The sequence below is a fragment of the Centrocercus urophasianus genome, unplaced genomic scaffold (assembly GCF_019232065.1).
Source record: "Centrocercus urophasianus isolate 14NV4802_14NV808 unplaced genomic scaffold, USGS_Curo_1.0 seq_11, whole genome shotgun sequence".
Lineage (NCBI taxonomy): Eukaryota > Metazoa > Chordata > Aves > Galliformes > Phasianidae > Centrocercus > Centrocercus urophasianus.
The window spans coordinates 71,741,868-71,764,134 of NW_024884253.1; the positions used below are offsets into that span (position 1 = coordinate 71,741,868).

A 22,267-nucleotide genomic window follows, 5' to 3' on the forward strand; every position below is an offset into this window, starting at 1 on the left:
GAGAGCCCAGGCCAAAACCAATGCTTTTTGAACCTTTCCATCATGGCTATCTCCTTGTCACTGATTACGGCATTTTCTTCCCTGTTAAAACTCTTTTTTGCTCTGTGTGGGCCACTCCATCGGTCAGCAGGAGATTGACATAAAACTCTAATGTATAAAGCCAAAACACAATGGAAAAAAAGTAGGCTACATTTAATCCCTGCTACTTTAAGCTTGTCTGGGCTTCACTGAGTAAGGAAGAACAGTGTTGAGCCACATACATTATATATGGTAGTAGTAGTGATATATAAATACATTATACTTGACATATATTATATAGCTAACGTATATAAGTAACAAAACTTATTTTATTTTATTTTATTTTTTTTAATTAAAACAAAAGTGACAAAATCATAAAGTTAGTGGGCTGGACACATATGCAAATGAAAACTGTCAAAAAGAAAGACTGGGGCATGGGTAGACGAAGATTTTCTCAGGTTCAGCTAATACTGGTACAAAGGAAAAGCTCACAGTTTAAACAAATTTAAAAAAATACTTATCAACTCAGAAGCATCAAAATACTGTCATGCCTCTTCATTCATCCTTGTCAATTTTTTAAACAAGAAATAAACTTCAGCAACCAAATTTTTATCATCAATTATCAAAATAAAGATAGTAAAATATTTTTACAATGTCCATACCAAATATTTACATTGCAGAAAATTTTCTTTCACTTATAGCAGAAACAATCATTCACTCCTGCTTACTCAAATCCAATTTTATAAGCAAAACTGCAGTTAAGCAATAATATCCATGGCATTTTTCACAGAATCATAGAATTGCTCAGGTTGGAAAAAACCTTCAAGATCATGAAGTCCAACCACAACTAACCATACTACCCTAACTCTAAAAACTCTCCACTAAATCATGTCCCTGAGCACCACATCCAAATGGTTTTAAACACATCCAGGGATGGTGATTCAATCACCTTCCTGGGGAGCCTATTCCAGTGCTTAACAACCCTTTCAGTAAAGAAGTTTTTCCTGATATCCAACCTAAACTTACCCTGGTGCAACTTGAGGCCATTTCCCCTCATCCTGTCACCAGTGACAAGAGACCAACCCTGCTCTCACTGTAAGCACCTCTCAGGTATTTGAAGAGAGCAATAAGGTCTTCCCTCAGTCTCCTTTTCCCCAGACTAAGCAGCCCCAGTTCCTTCAGTCGCTCCTCGTAAGGCATGTTCTCCAAGCCCTTCACAAGTCTTGTTGCTCTTCTTTGGATCTGCTATTATAGCAAGTATGAGATTAAACATCCCAACCAATTGAATATAACAAACTCCAATTCCTTCCAGAAATGAATGATGTAACCTGCATCTTTCCATCAGCAGCTCTGTAAAACTGGAATCCAATTTCTCCACTTCTTTATCATGAATGCACCAAAACAACCTACTATGCTTTCATTGGCTCTAAAGAAATTATTGAATAAAAATATCTATGTTTTTTTCAGTTTTGTCTTCACTGGAAGATGTTAATAATATTTTAAAAACACTAACATCAGTTTGATATAATTTTTTCCACTCTTCTCCCATCTAACCTGGCCAACAAGATAAACAAGTTTTCTCACAACTTTATTGACACTACAAGGAATAATATTTTTCCATACCAGTCACAATGTCTTGTCGTTTCAATGACTGCACTCTCATCTGATATAATTTTGAGGAGCTAAATGGAGCCATATAATCTATTAAAGTGAAAAAAAAGTTCAATGTTCTTGTTTTATAATTAGTTGTGATTGATATCTTTCAACATTAAGAAAAAAATTTAACTAAAGCAAAGAACAAATAACATTTCAATTGCTACTGAGAACACATAGGCTGATAACTATAACAGCACAAAAAACATTGTCAGCTTCTTTTCTACATTATTTTCTGCATCACTTAAACTATAATAATTCTATTTTAAATTGTTTAAGATTTACTCCTTTAAGATTTACAACTGTGTACCACAATGATACCTGTTTTCCTTTATGACAATGTTATTTTCACAATAGTGAGACTGGGACCCAAAAATGACCTTGAGAGAATGGAAAATACAAATATGCTACGTCAAAAGAAAACCCTCAAATATTATTTCTTAAAACAAATCTTTCCAGCATAGTTAGTTTTATTTCCTATCTCTCTCTATGTGTATATATTGTATATATTGCAGAATGTATTTCGGAATATACATTTTATTATCCATTTAACAATAAGGTGTTAACTTCATTTGGAGCCACGTTTCCTACCTACACAATAAGAAAAAATGTGGACATACATTAGTTAAGAAAAGAATAATTTAACTCATGCATGTACTCATATATCTAATCACTGGGAAGGCAACAGAGCATCCTAAAACATCTACAGGAACCTGAACTGTTATTCTGAACCACTACAGTCTGGTGGCCAGATGGCATCCATAAAAAGATATAGGAGGATACCGCTTTAGATGTAAGTCATTTTGCTTACACATCTTTAAGTGCTAACATTTTTTTGGTGAAAAAACGAAGGAAAAAAACCTCATGAAAACAAAACCAAAAGTCTCTTCCTAAATATAATCACATTTTATACTCAACTCTAGTATTTCCCTTCAGCTGGAAATTCCAAATGAATTCTTAAGTACTAAACTTCAGCAGTATCTCCATAAATAATGCTTTTAAAAATTTTATTTTCTTTTGTGCATTTCCACAGAATTCCTGAAGATAACTTTATTTTTTAAATATACAAATGGCATAAGCATTTGTAAGCAAATGAAACTCTGCCTCTGAACAGTTTACAGATTATGATAATGAAAAGGTCCCACAGGAGAGCAATCACAGAAGATCTGTAGGTTTCCCAAGCTGTAATATTGCAATAATATCATCAGAATGTCTGTCAGTATGGCTTCCCCTGAATGCACACACAAAAACAATGAGGTTTGTTCATGAATGTGAGCAGTTAAAATCACTGAGGATCTTACAGCTACACAGCAGAGGGGAAGATTCTCATGTTCTATACTATGAGCATGTTCTATACTATGTTAAAACAGTTTGCAAAAAGTTCAAACACAAAATTGGCATCTTTGCATTGGTGAGATAAGACTAATTAAGCAGCAAACTAAAGGTACTACTAAAGGTATTTCCATATTAAACCATGAAAAAAAAACACCCTTAAAAGATACATTAATAGTTTTTCATTGGCATTATTAGATTTGTAAGACTACCAAATATCTGTTGACGTCATGAAGTCAAAAAGTCAGAGTCTCAAGTTCAAATGACCTTCTATTAATGTAAAAAAAGGTATGATAAATATGATAGCTAATACAAATATTTACTGAAACACATGTATCGTGAGTAATTAACAGCAAATCAGCAACCATTGTTGTTGGGTCTTTTTTTGCAAAAATAATAACATTTTTCACTTGATGCAAAAACAAAACAAGAAATCACTAGTAAGTGAGAACGATGATGTGCAAACACATTTTCCAGGAAATCAATAATCAGCATCTTTTTAAAATGTCAGATGAAATCTTAACCTGGTAAAGATGTCACTTATGCAATCTATTGTACCCTCCCACCACACCACAACATTTTATCAACTTTTGAGATGAAAAATTATGTAAGCCTTCATCAAAAAAGAGACCTAGAAAAATGAATTTTATGTCTGACTAAAATTCTATATTAACTATGGAATGCATTAAGTTTGGATTATTAATAGCAGAAGAGGAAAATATTTAACTTGCACAAATGAAATGTATCAGAATTGTCCAAAACAATGCATATGGTAAGAGGCTGCAATAAAATAACGGGTAATAAATAACAAACTGCTCAAAGTGGAACCGGAAGTTCTAACCCATGTTAAAGCCAACATAACAATTTCAGATAAGAACATGAAATGTCTGGATTATGACTATATATCAAATGTACTTTTAGTCAACAGAGAATAAGAGTATGATAGAAAAAAAGCTACCAGAGCATTTGATATTACCCACAGCCCATCTTATGCTCCTAAGTGAGGAAACACAGAAACAGGAACAACAGATCTTGGTACAGTGACCTTTTTATTCTGTAACAGATTTGGCAGGCAAGATTTTTGTAAAGATGCACTGTAAAAAATGAAAAGAAAAAAAAAAGAAATGAAAAAGAATATACATTTCAAAGAAACATATTGCTTACATAAATAGAGTCCTAAGGGAACGCATCTCCAGACAAATTATAGCTAGTATAATGAAATAATTCAATTCCACCTCAGCACAGATCTTCATTCATGATATCATTTCATCTTGCCTAGGCTAATGCAGTAATTTATTTCATGGCTTCTTAAAATCCCATTTTTTGGAGCAGGCAGCTGAAATACAGACAGCTCATATTCATCCCCTAGATAATTCCCATTCTTCAAGATTACATTCAAAATAGTTTTTGTTCTCACAATGCTGAAAATAATAGCTTTCCAACTTTCCCCAAAAGTACAATATTTGTTTCTTACTCCTTCTCATTTGCTGAAATCGTATTTTAGTCTTTAACATTACACACAATGTCACGTTCCATTCCAGCAAAATAGCTTTTACTTGCTTCTGCACCTCATAAGACCATAGTGCATAAACAAATGCACAGTACTGAAAAGATGTGACATGGTGTCCTTGGAGCCTTCTGTTCTCCAGGCTAAACAAGAACAGTTCCCTCAGCCTTTCTTCATAAGAGATGTATTCTAGCTCTCTTGTCAACATGCACTCCTCTGGACTCTCTTCAAAAGATCCACATCTTTCTTGTGCTTGGGGCCCTATGTTGAGACACAGTACTACAAGTGAGGCCTGAACAGATGGCAGAGGAGAGGGGCCCAATCACTTCCACTGCCCTGCTAGCCATCCCTCTTTTGATGCAGTCTATGACACAGTTGACACACCGCTGGCTCCTGTCCAGCTTTTTATCCACCAGGACCCCCAAGTTCTTCTCTATAGTGCTGCTTTCAGTGAGTTCTTCTCCCAGTCTGTACATATATCTGGGATTGCTGTGACAAAGACAAAGCACACTTTGCACTCAGCCTTGTTGAAAGTCATTCAGTTCTTGTTGGTCCACTTCTTAAGACTGTCCATGTCCCTTCCTCCTGTCATATCAACTGGACCACTCAGCTTAGTGTTACTGTCAAACTTGCTGAGGGTGTGCTCAATCCTACTATCAAAGTAATTGATAAAGATGTTAAAGAGCACCAGTCACAAGATGACCCCTGGGGGACATCACTCATCACTGGCCTTTACCTGGACATAAAGCTTCCAGGTGGATTTGTTCCACAGTTTTTCCAGGCTCACTGGTCTGTAGTTCCCAAGCTCTTCCTTTCCACACCCTTAAAAATGGGTGTAATTTTTTCCTTTTTCCAAACAGAAAGTGATAGTATAATGGAGAACAGTTTTAAACTAAAAGATGGAAGATTTAGATTAGATATTAGAAGGAAGTTTATTCAGGTGTTGAGTAAAAAGCACAGTGAGGCACTGGCATGGGCTGCCCAGAGATGCGGTGGATGTCTCATTCCTGGATGTGTTCAAGGCCAGGGTGGTGTTTTTGGGCAGCCTGATCTGCTAGGTGGCAGCCCTGGTTATGACAGGGAGCTGGAATTAGATGACAATTAATAATTTCCAAACCAAGCCATTTTTTTATATTCTGTGAAAATGTAATGAAGGAAGAAAAAAGCATAAAAACATTTTTCTCCTTTTCCTGGAAAGGCATGAAGCTAGGTAATAAGTATGGAGTGAATGAATTCACGTTTTTGCCTCCTCACTGCAAGAGTTACAGTTCTTACGTTGAGTTCTTGGTACTCTACATACATTTCAAAAAAACTGTTACATACTACTCCAAAAATTGTTCGCAAATCTTGGAACATAAACTGTTAGCATATCTGGAAATTGATTGTCTGAATTGACAAGTGACAAACAAAAAGAAGTATTCAAATGAGAAAATGCAAGTTTGCTCCAAAATTTCCAGTAGAAATTGTTTTTCAAAGACAAATACAGTTTCTTGGAATTGTTCGTTTGTTTGGGGGAACAGGCTGTGTTGGTCAGGAAAAATTCTGCTTCCTCCTCACTTTATCACTGTCTAGAAATCTTTAAATAACAATAATCTAATGAAAAAAAGCCCACAACATTGGGGCTATTAATCTGAACAGTGATTTTCACAAATTAGAGACTTTATGTTCAATCAGAGGTGCATTATTTTATAATTGACACTTTTAAACTGCCAAACACATTAATGACAATTTCATTCTGATTCAGAACAAACTAAAAAGGTAATTATTCAATGTTTCTTGTAAGACAGCTATTCAAAGCACTAATCAGTTATTTTAGTTAAAACTAGAATGACAATAACTCCATAAAAACTCTCTAAATAGGACATGATGTGATATTTTGAAAGAGATGGAAAAATACGGACTTTTTTTTAAATTCCTTTGCACTTAAAATGAAATAAATTTTTTTTTTTTTTTTTTTTTTTTTTTTTTCCCCCCTCTGTGTTGTTCTTTCTAATGGGAAAAAGAAGAAAAAACTTCAATTTAGCCAGATAATAATAAAAATACACTCCTATGCTGTTGCCTTAACTTAAAATTTAGTACTGAAATGTTAGACTTCAGAAGCTTAATGCAAAGTTCACTGAATACTAAGTGAAACATTTCAAATTAGCAGATTTCAAGCAAATTTTATAAAACTGATTTGCATTATGTCACGGACGTAGTCCATCACTGGCCAGTGAAAGAGCAGTAATGGCATTCTATTACATTCTGTACTAAACTGTGGTCCTCTTGAAACAGTAACACAGTTATATAGATAAATATATTGCTGTGCTTGTAAAATTAAATCTAAACAAACCTAATTTGGAGTGGAACGTCAGAAGTGCTTCCCACGAAACCAGATGGCACCAAAACATCACTGAAGCACTGCAATGATTACTGTCAGACAGGAGACCCTCCTTCTGCCATGAGGAGAAAGACTAGAGATCCTCAGACTCTCCTTCCATAAGACATAGTGATGTTTCAGTGTCCATGTTGCAAGAAATTGGCTAGCACCAGGATATGCTAACGTGTGTCTAGCCAAGGTAAACAGAGACAAAAGGAAAGTCTTTTTCTATTCTGGTCTTTATGTACTAGGCAAAAGTTAAAAGCTGTAGAGAATACTGGAGCGTTCTTTCTTAGTAATAAATCATACAAGATCTGCAGAGGGTCCCAGGTATGGAGTCAAATGAGCTAGCACCACAGAGGCAGGTGCTCCAACATGCCTGAGCCATGGACAACACACACTTTAGAAGAACCACAGATGCTGTAAACACCAAAAAAAGCCACCTTCTTGGATATTATTCCAAGCTCTAAATACTAAATTTACTAAAATCTAAATAATTCCTCTTTATGTAGGGCAATATATGCTGCAATTCATACAGTGTATAGAGAGAAGCTATCTGTCATATATCAAATAGATTCTTATCTATAGAAATTAATAATAATGCAGTAAAAAGTTAAGGTGGACTTAAAAATCCTAGCATTCAATGTGAATTAACAAACATTGCTCCTTGTTTATCTATAACCTCGTATGCACAGGTTCACTAAGTTCTTTTAAGAAAAATGTGTGACCTGAGAGAAAATGTAAAATACATTTGTTTTTTGTTTGTTATTCTGCTTCTGCCTACGAGCATGTGTCAGCGGCTACACGAACCATTTTTAATTTCAAGGCCTTGAAATTCACCCTGAGGACTTCTGGCAAAGGGAAAGGATCTTCAGAGTCAAAAGAAGAAAGTAATAAAAACATTGTAACTGTCATCTGGAAACAGTTGCATCTTACCCCAAATCAATTAGTTGCATCTTACTCCAAAATGAGTAAAAAAACCCACAGTAAATGCCCACAGAGGTTAAAACACTTCTAAAGTCTTGCCAGAGTTACTGTTAAAAGGAGGACAAAACTCTTGCTAAGTGGGCAACTACAAGGAATCACATTCAAAAGAAATACATCTGCGAGTCCTTCACCTCTTATGGTTCATTCGTCTAGAAAAACACAGTTAGTGCCTCCATTCCACTTTCTTATTGTGTATTCAACAGAAGATAACTTATAACAGATATCTGACATACAGATCAATGAAAATTACTGCCCCTGGATGTCACTCCTATGAGAAACAAGAAATTAATTGCCTCTCATACCTATAAAGAACAACATATCCTGAGAAAAGTGAGAAGTATCATCTGTCTCTTCAAAGCTACGCCAAGAAGTCTCAATCTAATAATCTATGTTTACATTCACAATTATTTAAGATCTACTTTCCCATAGGCCTTTCTCTGAAAATCAACTCCACAAATGTATGCTTTAAACTTTTTAAAAACAATCAGGTATTGGCTTTTTGTGCAATCATTTTGTGCCAGCAGCTCAGTCCAAGCAAACAAACAAACAAACAAACAAACAAACAAACAAAACTACTTCGAAGTGCTTTATAATGGAAATACTTCTTTGTGTATATTCATATATGTGATTACGTGAAAAGTAGTGGATAGACAGAATTTAACAAGAATAACGAATATTAACTTACTACGTAATGAAACAATGATTAAAATAATGTCAAATTCAACTGTATTACTCAGATAATATTACATTGCAATTACTGCTATTTTTTGACTTATTACTGTCAGCTGGACATGGAGATGGTGCATCAAAATAAAACAAACATGTCTACATGCTAAAAAATTAATGTTTTATATAATTTAAAGTATAATTGTATTAAATAAAATTATTACTAAGTACACTTTTGTAGAATACCAGTTTTTAGTTGTTTAGAAAAAGTGCATTTTTCTCTGGATTTTTTTTAACCTTATTTCATCTTATCTGATAAGTTATATGTGATATTTTATATTATATATATATAATAATTCACTATGGCATTGATTACATAAATAATTTGCTGATACATCTTAATGCACAATATTATTTTTATTATTTCATTATACCTTGCAACTGTTGCTTTGCCAGAGCATTATAAAGCCCTTGCAGAACACGCAGAAATTTGAGATTATGAGCCAAATTTTCTGAGTAATTTACAGTAAGATGATATTGCCATTTATGGAAACTGTTTCAGAATCAGAAAATGCAACTGTTGACATGTACTGTCTATACCGCTGAAAAACCCTTGCAGATGATATCACATCTGAACTCAATGTAATGCCTCACACAAATTATGCAGAATAGCCACTATGAGTACGAAACTCTATAAAAAACAAACAACAACAACAACAACAACAAAAAAAAAAACAACCACAAAAGGCAAGAAAACAGCAGGCTCCCACCTGCGAGGTATAAAACAAGTTAGATATTTAGCATAAAGACCATCCATTTGGAAAACAAAGGCCTCCTCAGTACAGCAAAGAATACCATATTGAAGCTTAAATACCAATGATTAGCAAAATAAACATACTGGGATGCACTTTCAGTCATTCAGATACTTCTGCAGAATGTTATGGATAAGGTCAACAAACCACTTCACTGTGATATCAACTTTTTTGAAGACTGATTACAAACAGATTAAAGCTAAGACTTGAGAAACACATTTAAGGGAGAGGATCTGCATTATGTTACCAGTTCTTGCCATTGCACATCATAGGCAAGTATCTGAAGAAAATCTCATCATAAAGAGATATTCTTCAGGAGAAAATAACTGATAAGTCCCTCATTTTATTTTCGTCTTTCATTCAAGTGTAGCCTAACTTGCATCATGGTTAGATATATATGGAATGGCAGCATTTTCTGCCCGAGCACTTTTAGATGCAATCTATTGATCTAAAATGTATTTCTTGAAAGAACAGTTTGAGAGAGAGCAAAACCTCATTTAATCTATACTTTTCCCTGAGGACTGCTCTCCTGATGGCTATATCTACTTCTAGGAGTGCAAGAAATTTTCTAAATTCCAGGAAGGCTTCAACTCCTACAGCTTCCCTAACGTTACAAACACAATTGAATTTTTCCTTACAAATATTGTAAGCTGTTTCTGTTAATGCTTATGTTATTCAACCCTTCAGGCACCATAGTACCACAAAGCCATTCATTCCAGTGGGAGAGAACTGGAAAAAAGGTAAAACTTCTTGGCTGAGATAAAGTGATGCACAGTGCAATTGCTCACCACTGACAACTGATGCCCAACCAGTTCCTGAGCAAGCAACTGCAACCCCAGCCAACTCCCCCAGTTTTATTACTGGGCATGACATCACATGGTATAGAATGTCCCTTTGGGCAGTCGGGGTCATCTTTCCTGGTACTGTCCCTTCACAGATGTTTGTGCATTGCCAGCCGTCTCACTGGCAGTTCAGTGTGAGAATCTGAAAAGTCATTGACACTGTGTAAGCACTGCTCAGCAATAACTACAACCCTGGTATGTAAGCAACACTGTCGTTTTTTGTTTTTTTTTTCCTATATCCAAAATATGGCATTATACCAGCCACCATGAAGACAATTATCTCAGTTGAAACCAGAAAGCTTGGCAAAGATAGGAAGGGATGGAATACTGCAGGGGCTGGAAATGCACTCTGAGGCAAACTCAGAAAATATGGACCCAACAGAAGGGAAACCAGGCAATCCTACTCACAGGTTTTACGTCCCCCCTTCACAGAGGCACTGACCTTGTGAGTGATACTAAGCAGAATACTGATGGGAGGATAAGTGCTGTCATACAGCTGATAAAGGTCAAATTTCCCAGACGGATCACAGTTCTGCTGATGGTTTAGGAAAGTGGTTTCTCATACTCTTCCTTTCAGATAAGAATTGAATTACAGAGGTCCTCCAGATGCCATCTTTGTTATCATATTTTAAAAATGTGGTAAAATTAGTTCATAGATACCTTGTGATTTTTGGCCAATTGATACGGAGCTTGTGTTAATTCACTTTTCTTATGAAGTATTTCAACTGCTGGAAAATATGTCTTGAAAAGTATTGTTTTTATACATAATCTTTGGAAAATAATCATTTCCACATCATTTTATGTGATTTTCTGTATAGTTTACTCCTAGATATTATCAGTTACTTTTATTCAAATGGTAACTAAAATGTTTGCCTTGTTCTGACGCACATATTTATTTCATCGAATGTAGATTATGCACAAATTATGTTCTGAGAGTCCAGGATTTGTGTGCATCATAAAAATCAATGTTTATATGCAACTACTGAAGGAAAAAGTATTTTCAATCAATTATGTATGCCTAACTTCTTTTTCACAAGTCTGCCACCCCTGCCTTTTGTTTGCCTCCAGTCCAGAAATAAATGTAATTTCTCAAAACAAGAAAGGCAAAAATGTCAGTTTACTCAAACTAATTACTGAAGCAATAGCATTATTAACACAATGTATTTGTTAAAAGAAAAAAAAATAATCTCATAGAATAGGCACAAGAAGTTCATTCATTGAATAAGTATATCTACTGTGTCTCCAATTGCAGGCATCCTACCATTATCAAACCAGCAGGTCCTGGAAAAGTACCTCAGTTTTGCTTCTCACTCTTATTTTTATTGCAATCAAAGAATTTTATTGCCACTAGATAACTGCATTTCTGAAATTATCATCCTCAATAATACCAATACTGACAACAACTAGTGAAAAGGAAAACTGAACTGAAAAACAGAGCATGGATCATGAAGCAGAGTTATGTATTTAGAAGGGAATTCAATGCGTTTCGCTAAAACTTTATTTCACTTCTGAAGCCAAAAAAATAAGGCAACAGACTCAACAGCCTAGTAACTCTTTCCTCTAGAAAAAGAGATAGAACTAGGACTCTACTGTCTAGAAAAATTACACGTATTAGAACAATTAAAGCAAAATAGTCACTGCTTAGTTCCATACCATTACAGATTGATCTACTATCTACTGCTAGCAAGTGGACTGGTCCTTGGGTAAAGTCTTTAAACACAGAGTGTAGTGAATTAATCTTCTGAGTCAGTGTCCTGGCAATCATCCCAGCTGAGCTAAAAATTACAGTAACGTATATATAGATTAAGGATGAAGTCTTATTCATTCCTACCCCTTCAAGCTAAACACAGTCTATCACATGTGCAATTTCCACATGTTGTTTTGATAGAATATTAGCTTTCCTTATTTAAAAACAGAGAAGTAGTTGTTCATATATCTGTTGTGAAAAGTTCAAAGATGCAGAGATATACACCTGTTCATAGTGTTAGTCATCTACTGGCAAAAAAAGACATTTACAGATAATTACCAAAGAACTCTTTACTCACACCAATATAATTATCTTATGTAATAGATATAGCATAGTATTTCAGACCTTCAGAAAAAAAAAAAAAAAAAGAAAAAAAACATCATGCTATTATCCTCAGTACATTTGAAAAGACATGAATATCTAGAAGCATAGAAAAGCAATCTTAATAAACACAAACCTTAGGGAACTTTATACAATGGCCCATAGAACATAAAAGTACAACCTGGCATTGGTGAGCAGATAACGTTTTTACAACTATGAAAAAGACTATAAAAGAATAAGGTAATAGAATCCAATCCTCTATGTGTCTCATCGCTTTTGCAGTGACTCTAAACAAACAAACATTGTTCTTCTCCTGGCATTAAAGGAAACTGGGCATTAATGGGTGTATTAGGAGTCTGCGGAGTTAAGGGAACTTCATGAAGTACTGCTTTAGAGCAGAAGCACTTGGATTATGTAGGACACTTACATAGCCCCATAAAGCCATTAAAATGATACTGGAGGATCTGAGCATGAAAGAAAGAGATAGACTAAACACAGAACTCTCCAACTTGGGTATATCTACAATACACCAAACCTGCATATCCGCAGGGCATAGTTAATCCTAATAAACTTACTTACTTTAAACAAATGTCACCAAGTCAGATATTTCAACTAAAAAAAGTAAGAATTTCTTATGCCAGAAATAGGTATGCTTATTAAAGTAAACTGCACAATTTGAATTCTGAAATGATTTTATTACCTAATATGGCTATTCTACTAAGCCACATAAAGAGCACTCTTCCTTCTTGCACTCAAAAGTTTATGTAATTCTTTTAGTTTAAGATATCTTTAAGTGAAGAAATGAGGTAGATATTTAGCCATTAAATCCATAATTATTACCTCAGTATTAAAATAACTTGATTTAATTCTAATTTTAACATATTTCTCCAATGAACTATGTTGTATTGTATGCACTCATACATCAATATTAAAGCTGTAAATAACTTTGTAAACTATCAACATTTTTTTATTGTTTCTCCAAAAGAATATGTGTACACTTGCCTACTTAAAATTATGCTGTACAGATTAATAAGGTCACAAAATATGCCGGTCCCACATCAATAATGGAATTTTAAAACAGATAACAATATTTTTAATTCAGGACGAAGATACAGAACTTTGAAGTTTGTTCATTTAGTGCCCATGAGACACACCTTTACATTTGGAGGCATCTATCCATCCATTAACTGTCTTTATTTTTTGTATTTTGCTTAAGAACCAAATTAGAGAATTTGGTCATTTCTTATAGGCATGCTAGAAGCCATTATTTGTATTATTGTGAAGAGTGAAAAGCTGAAGGAGCACTCTTCTCACACTTAATTATTAAGTCTGTACTAATTTGCAGTGTCATTCTTTCACAAATAGGCATACATATTTATTTACTGTTTAGTATCTTCAAGTTAAAAACAAACAGAAACCCTAATTTGTGATTAAGAACTTCATAATACTACTGCTAAAACAACATATCATTATAAACACAAGTGAATACAAATACTTTTTTCACTGTTGTTCAGTTCAAGAGTACATGATTTCTCCTCCCACCACATTTCAATTCAAAACTGCAATGAACAGTTTTCAAACTCTTATTTCATCATAGTTACAAGAACCTCTGAGAGAACAAATGTTCCACCAAAGGTGTTCACTCTTTATTTTCTGCTCTGAGATACTGATGCAGTGTGTCAGACAAGAGCAGAGTTTAGATATGAGCTTACTATATAAGAACTAGAGCTGCACTATGGATTTCTCTTTCATTCCTGAAGTATATGGCAATTGAAAGCAGGCTGCTACAGGTGCTGGAAAATGCACAGTCTAATTTGAGATTTCCCAAGGTAAAAAAGAAGGGCTTATGAGCTAGGGCCTCCCAGTCAGATGTTTGATGAGCTGCACTTGACGTGAACAATGAACAAGGAAGGACAGATCCTATGACTTAATGGATCAAAAGACCTTATGGTTTGAGAAAGATGAGGTACATTCGGAACTCAGACTCCCAGAAGAAGTTTTGCATATTTGGGCATTTCAGAAGATTTTCATGGTTCTGTAGAGTAATGGAAGAATAGTTCTAGAGAAGAGTACTATATTAAATATAAAAAGAATATTAATATTTTTCAATCCCATTGCTGATAACTAAGGGTTTTTTTAATTTGCTCTAGTGAAATTAATGGTAGCATAAATGAAAAGTGACTTACATTCTCTGGAGTCCCTTGCATATTTAAAAAAATATTTTAAAATATTTTTTAAAAAGTTTTTTTAAAAAAAGTCAAATGCCCCTACATATATAATCTTTGCAAAAACATTTAGGATTTAGACCTTCTCTTCTCTTGCATCAGCTTTATTAACAAGTACTTACTTATAAAAATGCAGCAGAATATTTTGCAGCAATTAAGAAGGAAAGTAAATGGAAACCATAGGCTATCCCAGATAATTACTAATTACATAGCTAATTACAATTATATAACACAGCTAATTACTAAACATAATTAATAGGCTCAAACAAAACATCTCCTAGAATATCATTCAAATTCAAAGCATTTTTCAAATCTTTAAATTTCTTGTTATGCATGGACAGTAGTTTTGAAATTCACAGTTGTAACTTACAGCTGTAGCAAGTTTCTACCAATAGAATTCACAATTATTCTTTTCCAGGGAAGAGGGTGAAACAAACAAAACAAACAGATTCCCCATGTAAACATTCAATTAGAATAAGGAATCAAAAACATTTTCATATTCTGTACACATATTAAAAACAATTTAAGTTCATAGATGTTATTAAAATCATGGCCTAAGGCTTTCAGAATGAAAACATACTTCCATCTGGTTTCTTTATAACAGAAACAATTAGTGACATAACAATATTATTTTCTTTTATGATACAGATCTGGTATTGAGAACACCCATTATGATTCTTCATTGAATAAATAACAGCTCCAGACTACATGTTCCACACTATTGTCAAAAGAAAAAATATACGGCACTGACTCAGAGTGACAAAAGAGAAATAAAAATGTAGGCCAGAATTGTATATCTAAGTAAAAGAAGGGCAGAGAGAGCTTCAGTACTGTGCCACTGATTTGCTGTACATACTCCAGAATGCTTTTACTTGTGTCAGCTCATAGTCTGTAGGCTAAGGTGTGCAACCAGCAGTCATTTCTGGAACATGGTACAAACAGGATTGCATCAAGTTTACCCCCAAGCACTTTATACAACCCTTCAGTGCTACCCCTGTCAGGCCTTGCACTCTTAGGTCTTTCTAGAATGAGTTCAGCAATTTATAGAATGAGTTATGTCAAGAGACATCTTGGAGTCATCTAGTCCAGCCTCCTACTCAAAGGAAGTATAACCCAAAAGCCACCTTAGGTGCTACAGACAAATTTCTCTTGTACTGAAGCAAGTGCATGCCTCCAAATTCCACGGAGACTAACATACATAAGATATCTAAATGGAAAAAAGTTGCAACAGAAACAATTTCTACTACACTTTCTTCACTTCAGCACAATTGTCTTCCATACATTAAGTGTATGGATCATGACAGATAAGTAGAAAGGATTTCATTCTTCGATAAGAAAAGGGAAAAATAGTTTAAAAGTTCAGATGCAAAAAGATCTCTCACATTTTACTTGTTTAATATTAAGGACTATAAATATATTCTAAAGAAAATGCCATCATATTTATAAAGAAAATGGCCTTCAGATAATCTAAAGATATTAACCTGCAGCTCCAAAGGACATTTCTTTTACTGATGCATAGTGTAAGCATAAATAATTTCACTCATTCTACTTCTTGAATCAGAGAATACAATTTCAATGCAATGACAAAACAGGAGTTTTATAAATACAACAATGATATTAATTTATAATGTGATATGTACTCAGGCACATAATAATCCTCCTAAGCCAACCCATCAGGCAAAACAAAGCATTTAAAATCATAATATATTCAGCACACTTGAGTCAATTCCTAAACAGAGTCTTGAAGAGATGTAAAAGTGCTATTCCACTTTCGCTGAATGGCTCATATCATGGTATAATGCAGAATTAATTCGGTACCCAGTTGGCTCATTTTAGTACTCAGTGAAACATAGCAACTCTAAAATTTTAGTGTTAAAGCCAAAAGTAGGATATAACAGGAACTAAAGAAAAAAAAAATTGCCACCCACCCACATATTTTCTACACTGGATTCCATCTACCAAACTTTATTAACTGCAATATATTAACCAAATCACATTGATAGATACGTAAAACACTCACCTGTTTTAGGGTCAACAGAGAAATATGGCTGTCCCTGAAGAATACTATATACTACTCTGGCGCTGTTTCCATACGTAGGGTCATCTGCATCTGTTGCTGTCACCTGTAGAACAGATGTACCTGTGTATATAGGAAAATAGAAATTAGTTGATAATGCGTGTAATTTTATGGCAAATAGGAAACATTTATAGGTACATTTCTAAAACACTTGCATTCCTCATATTCTGATATTGAGAGATCAGTGGCATTGTCTCTGTATTATTATTATTAGTATTAGAATTAGTTCACAGGTAGTACTGAACGTAATGCCTCCAATTTATTTCCATGGAAACTACAACAGATACAAAGAGCACAATAACACTATTTGACAAAGCAAATTATCAGCTACAAAATACTATTTTCCAACACCATCAGCCCTACTAGCTATGCATTTTAGCCAGTGATAAACAAGAGCCTGCATGCCACACTCGTAAAAATCTGCACCAGCACAGGTGACTCAGTACCACTTTTGCCACTGCTGAAACCCATTACATGTCACCTCACTGTGTTCACATCCACTACTTGGTTGCCATAAAATTTCAGCAATTTTCTATGAATATCAGTAGAGGCAATTTTTTTCTGCATAGAGAAATTCAATTCCTTTGCTTTGTACACATTTTCATGTCAGACACCATCCTTATCCTTTCAGGAAAACATAAAATATGAAGCATTACTTTTGGAGCAGTCCTCAGTTTGTGGGAGCTGGTTTAGCCTAGTAACTGGAGTGCTCATCCAGTGTCAGTTTCATGTAACGAAGGATGCAGGTTTGAGCTCTGGCTGTGTTTAGAGTAGTAAGGCACTGGAACACGTTGCCCAGATGTGCTGCAGATGCATTATCCCTGGGGATGCTCAAGGCCAGATTGTATAGGGTCCTCGGCCCCATCAGGTTGACCTAGTGCCTGACCTAGTGGTTGGCAACTCTGCCCATGGTAGGGGGTGTGTAACCAGATGTTTTTTAAGGTCCCTTCCAACCCAAGCCATTCTATGATCCTGTGATTCATTCATTGATGATGATGACTGCAGTATATTTTTATGCTCACTTGAAAAAAACAATTCTCATTCTCCCTATATGTATAAAAGTAACTTAATTACACATATACAAATATACATAACTTCGCAGCATATGTATTCGTGCTTGTTCACACATACAGATCCTAAATCTGGTGATACTTAAGAGTTATGAACAACTCATATTCGCAGACTTCAGGATTATCATCATTTGTGGTACAAATTACTGCTGAAACACATATTTAAAATTATTTTCATAAATGGCCTCAAAGCAATAAAAGACACCAATGGATTAAAAAAAAAAATCAAGCTATCAGAAGGTATAAAAGATCTGCGAATCAAATAATTACATAAAAGCTGATGTAATTCCAGTGATGAATACAATATTAAAAAAAATAATAATAGAATAAGGAGTTTAAAAACCAAACACTTGTATGCAGCTAAAAGATACCATTGGAAAAAATGATGTGCCACCAATTGTGATTAAGATAACGTATCAGATATAATGAAGATAAGCGATTTTAAATGCACTGTATTTTTCAAGACATTTAATGATGAATCTGTTTTTCTATCTTTGCCCAGCACTTCACATAAAAACAACAGTAAAAGGAAGTTAATCAAGGTGTTGTCTTCTTCCCATATGCATATTCTTCTATAGACACAGCTTTCAGCAGACTCTTTTGGTTCAGTATTAAAATACAGAAAAAAAACAGAGGAAAGGTTTATTAAAATAAAGGAGAGCACAGGCTGCTCTTCCATAATTCTGAAAATGGCTTCCCAGCTAAATTAGCCATGAGGGATCACTTGCACTTTGGGGTGTTCAATTTCACACTTCAGTTCTGAAGAGAAAGATGCTTTTGACTTGAATCCCTTGATCTCCCTCATTGTACTTCGATTTGCCTCATGGAATGCCAGAGCATGCCAATTAGATTCCTTCCAATTAAACTAACCCAGAAGATGTGCAGTAGAAGCATGGCTAATTTACCCTGACTGCAGAGAGGCATTTGGTCTCAACCAGACCAGAGCTAATCTGAAAGGTTTCCCAAGAACATATGGTAGGAACATGGAATCCAAGTTACATAGTTTCAACTACTCGACTTTGTAGATCAGTTTCCAATGCACAGAGCTATTTGTTAATGTAACATAAACTAATTTTTATGTTAATACTCAGTCTACATTGGGAACTGAAATACTTAAAATCATTGGTTCTCACTTAGAGTACTGGATTCAAATCTTGGCAGATACATACTTATTGTTGTTTCAAAAAGTATTCCTTCATTCTAATATACTAACTTGGACACAGAAAGTCTCTTCTTGTGTCCCTACCAGAGCTTTAGTAAAAGGTACAGTAAATGCATATGCATACTTAAATACAGTACCTTGTGGTCTCTGAAACAGCCCAAATGCATAGTCTCACAGCTGTATATATTCATACAGTAGATAAAAGGATACCTTGATGAATTTGAAAACTTGAAAATTGTAATAAAAATCAAGCTGAAGCTAGTAAGCTATTCATAGTTATGCAGGAGTTAATGGTAAAATTGACTAAATCACTGAGAAAATTAAATATGAAGTTCATGTGATTTTCTTAGAATACTGTAGGAATCTATTCAGCCATATTGATTGTTATCTCATTTTAGCACAAGAATTCATGCAAACAACAACAGGTCACCTGAAATACAGAAAATGAGGGGTTTACATCCTTTTTTACAACTCCTCTAAACACTATTAGAATGTACTACTGTAGCTCAGCTGTTGTATTTAGTGGTGAAAATTAATCCATTATTCATTTATTGCTTACAGCCCTATTTATGGTTTATCATTTTAAATTGAAATTTTACTTGTGGAATTTTTAATATTGCCAAGTTAGTGAGACACACTGATTTTATACTTTTCAACTGCATACAACAAAATAAATCTATCCAATCGGTAGCCACCTACCAGGCTTTGTTACCAGGGTGGTGGGCAACTTTTGTACCTTTTTATATAGAGATTTTCCTGCTTTTAGAAACAACAGTTTCTGCAGCGCAGTTTCTACTCTTCTTACAAGTTGTCTACTCATTTGCTCTTTTTCATAGAACTCTTGAAATTCAAGGTAGGCTTCGGAAAGTATGAGCCTAGCTATTTCAGATAATAAAAATACATTAAATAAATTTATCATTTAATGGTACTATCATTCCTCACATACTTTCTTCTCCACTTCCCTTATTTTAAAAAATAGGGTATCAAATCTGAGTGCTTGTGTTGCTAGTTGGTGTGGGACAATGAAAGAGGATTAAAGAAAGGAGATATTTCACACGAGCAGCTGGCAGGTCATTTCAGTATGAATGGAATGCTACTATACCTTAAATTCCGGTTAAGTGATTTTCTAATACATATGTATCTCTTCCCCAGCAAACACCAGATAATAGCAATTTCAGTCTGAATAGTGGGAAAATGTTCTCTTTACATCTGAGAGAACACTTAGAATCACAGGTTTTAACTTTGCACCACCACCCCAACTCTCAAGCACTCTTTCAGTGCAAAGTAGCCCATCAGGTGCTAACCTTTTCACTGTGCTAGGGAAACGTTCCATTGTATTAAGTAAGTATGCTCAGTATCTTACAGAATATGCCTATAATCGGCCTGTTGTCTAACTAGTTTATTTGGAAACAGTTTGGAAAACTGTAGGTTAGAATGCCTCACAGGAAAAAAAAAAGAAAAAAGCTTAAAAGCGTATCTTTGCCTTTCAGTTACTCCTTCAAAGTTAACTTACTCAGCTCATTAAAATGACAAATCATGACCTCAAATGTATTTGTACCATTCAGATACAGCATCAGTTTTTTGTTGCTGAGTTGCATGTAGCAACTAGGTGTAGTGAACAATTTAGATGGAAAAGAATACAGTACAACTGAGATGCCATTTTTAATGTTAAACATTCTGAATAAAATAATGTAGTACAAAAAATAAGCATCTAATTTCCCTGCAGACTTCTGAATAGATACGAACATTGGACCCAGAGGCATGCCTTCCATACTTTCTTCACTAACGTACTGTGAAAGTACCTGTCAAGGAAAACTCAAAAATTCTGCCACGAAAGCATTCTGACACTCCACTTAGGCAATAAAAAGACTTCTTTTCCCCAAAGTGGAAGCTCTGCTTATTCAGAATACAACTACCATTCCACATGATTTCCCCCTTCAGTTTAGAGATTACATATTGGGAATTCCATTTTCTTAGCTGTTTTATTCTGTAAAATACATCTGCATGCTCTGAGCATCACTCTGGTAACTCTGCCATTTTTCCTGTTATCAAAAATAACAATCATTCTATTTGGGAAATCAAATTGTAGTTTTGTATTGAAATGTTTTTTGTTTTTATTTTTGTTAATATTTTTACAGTAAAAATGTTTAAATATCAAGGAAAAACTGAAAGGAATATTTCAACCCGTCTCTCTGAAGACAAATTTTTAATGTTTAATGAAGTAGTCCAATAAAACATGTCTGTTGAGAATGTAAATCTGTATGCATGACTTCCCATAGTTTGCAGTACTGTTAAAAACTCAAATGGATCAATATTGGAAAAAAAAAAGTCAAAGTGAAAATAAGGTTAAGTTCAATGAACACAGGGATTTCCTGCCTAACTAAACTAATTCCTAAGCTAGTATTAAATCAGAAACAAGCCAACACATGTTTTAGTTTCATCCTACATTAGAAAAATGATTTCACCAGAAAATTAACTCTTGGAAGCCAGTGACAACAGCACTGATCCAAGATCATACTGTAAAAAACTCCCCATATTTTTGAGTCAGCTATCTTTATTAGAAGACCAAAATCAAACCCACAAAAAGATAAACATTTCATATGCAAATCATATTTATGAACACGTGAACAATGCCTTTCAAATTATCTGGAATTATGATTGTCTCACATTACAATAATCTGGGAAGAAGTATAGAACTGCCCAGTGTGTCTATTAACTGCCTAAGTAGGATGTATTGGGAATACTCTTCTTTATGCAACACTAGAAAAGTTAACATGCAATAATTCATTATTTTGAAGCCATATACAGAAATGAGCAGATATGGAAGGCTTTTACTGACTGAAAATGATTCTATTTCCTTTTACATTTAGATAATCAGCACTCATATAAACCATAAAACAGAGTGCAGTTGTAGATCTCATGGTAGGAGAAGTCATTTCAGACAGAAACATTGGCTTTTCAACCAACCTTTAGAAAAGAGGTTCAGTGAAGGCAAGGAATAGGCGAGTTGTTTTTTTTTTTTTTCTTCCCAGCTCTTTCAGTGAAGGAGATAAAGCATAAGCAACACGTTCATTCTCTGCAACTGTGAATACTGTGATCTAATATTTGGCAAATAGTTCAATAAAAGTTCACTGTACTCTCTTGACAGTGACTTAAAAATGAAGAACCTTAAAGGTTCTACACCTACTTTCTTGATCTTCTTTTAATAAAAGAGAAAGTTACAACATGTGGGAAAAACACCATCTAACTTCTTGAGGACAGACAGGAATTTGCTGCAGAAACTAAGCAGCACAGCAAAGATGAAAAATATCATCCATCACTTTGCATGAATATTGTAAAGAGTTTTCAGTTCTAACATCTCTGTAACAAGTTCAAGTAAATAAAAATGGAAGGACTGATGACTCCCTAGGAATTCATAAAATAACAACATCTTAAGTCACATACAGAATCCACAGCTAAATGTTGAAACTCAAGCTAATTACAGACCAA

The 22,267-nt window shown here is 34.5% G+C and overlaps 1 protein-coding gene across 1 annotated transcript in view; it reads right to left on the minus strand.

The window, feature by feature from the left end:
• CDH18 (cadherin 18) overlaps nucleotides 1–22,267 on the minus strand; it is a 152,880-nt gene that overhangs the window by 94,988 nt on the left and 35,625 nt on the right. The window contains exon 3 of the mRNA XM_042839741.1: nucleotides 16,490–16,609. Within this exon, the coding sequence (XP_042695675.1) occupies nucleotides 16,490–16,609 (120 nt within the window). The remainder of the gene's footprint in view (nucleotides 1–16,489; nucleotides 16,610–22,267) is intronic.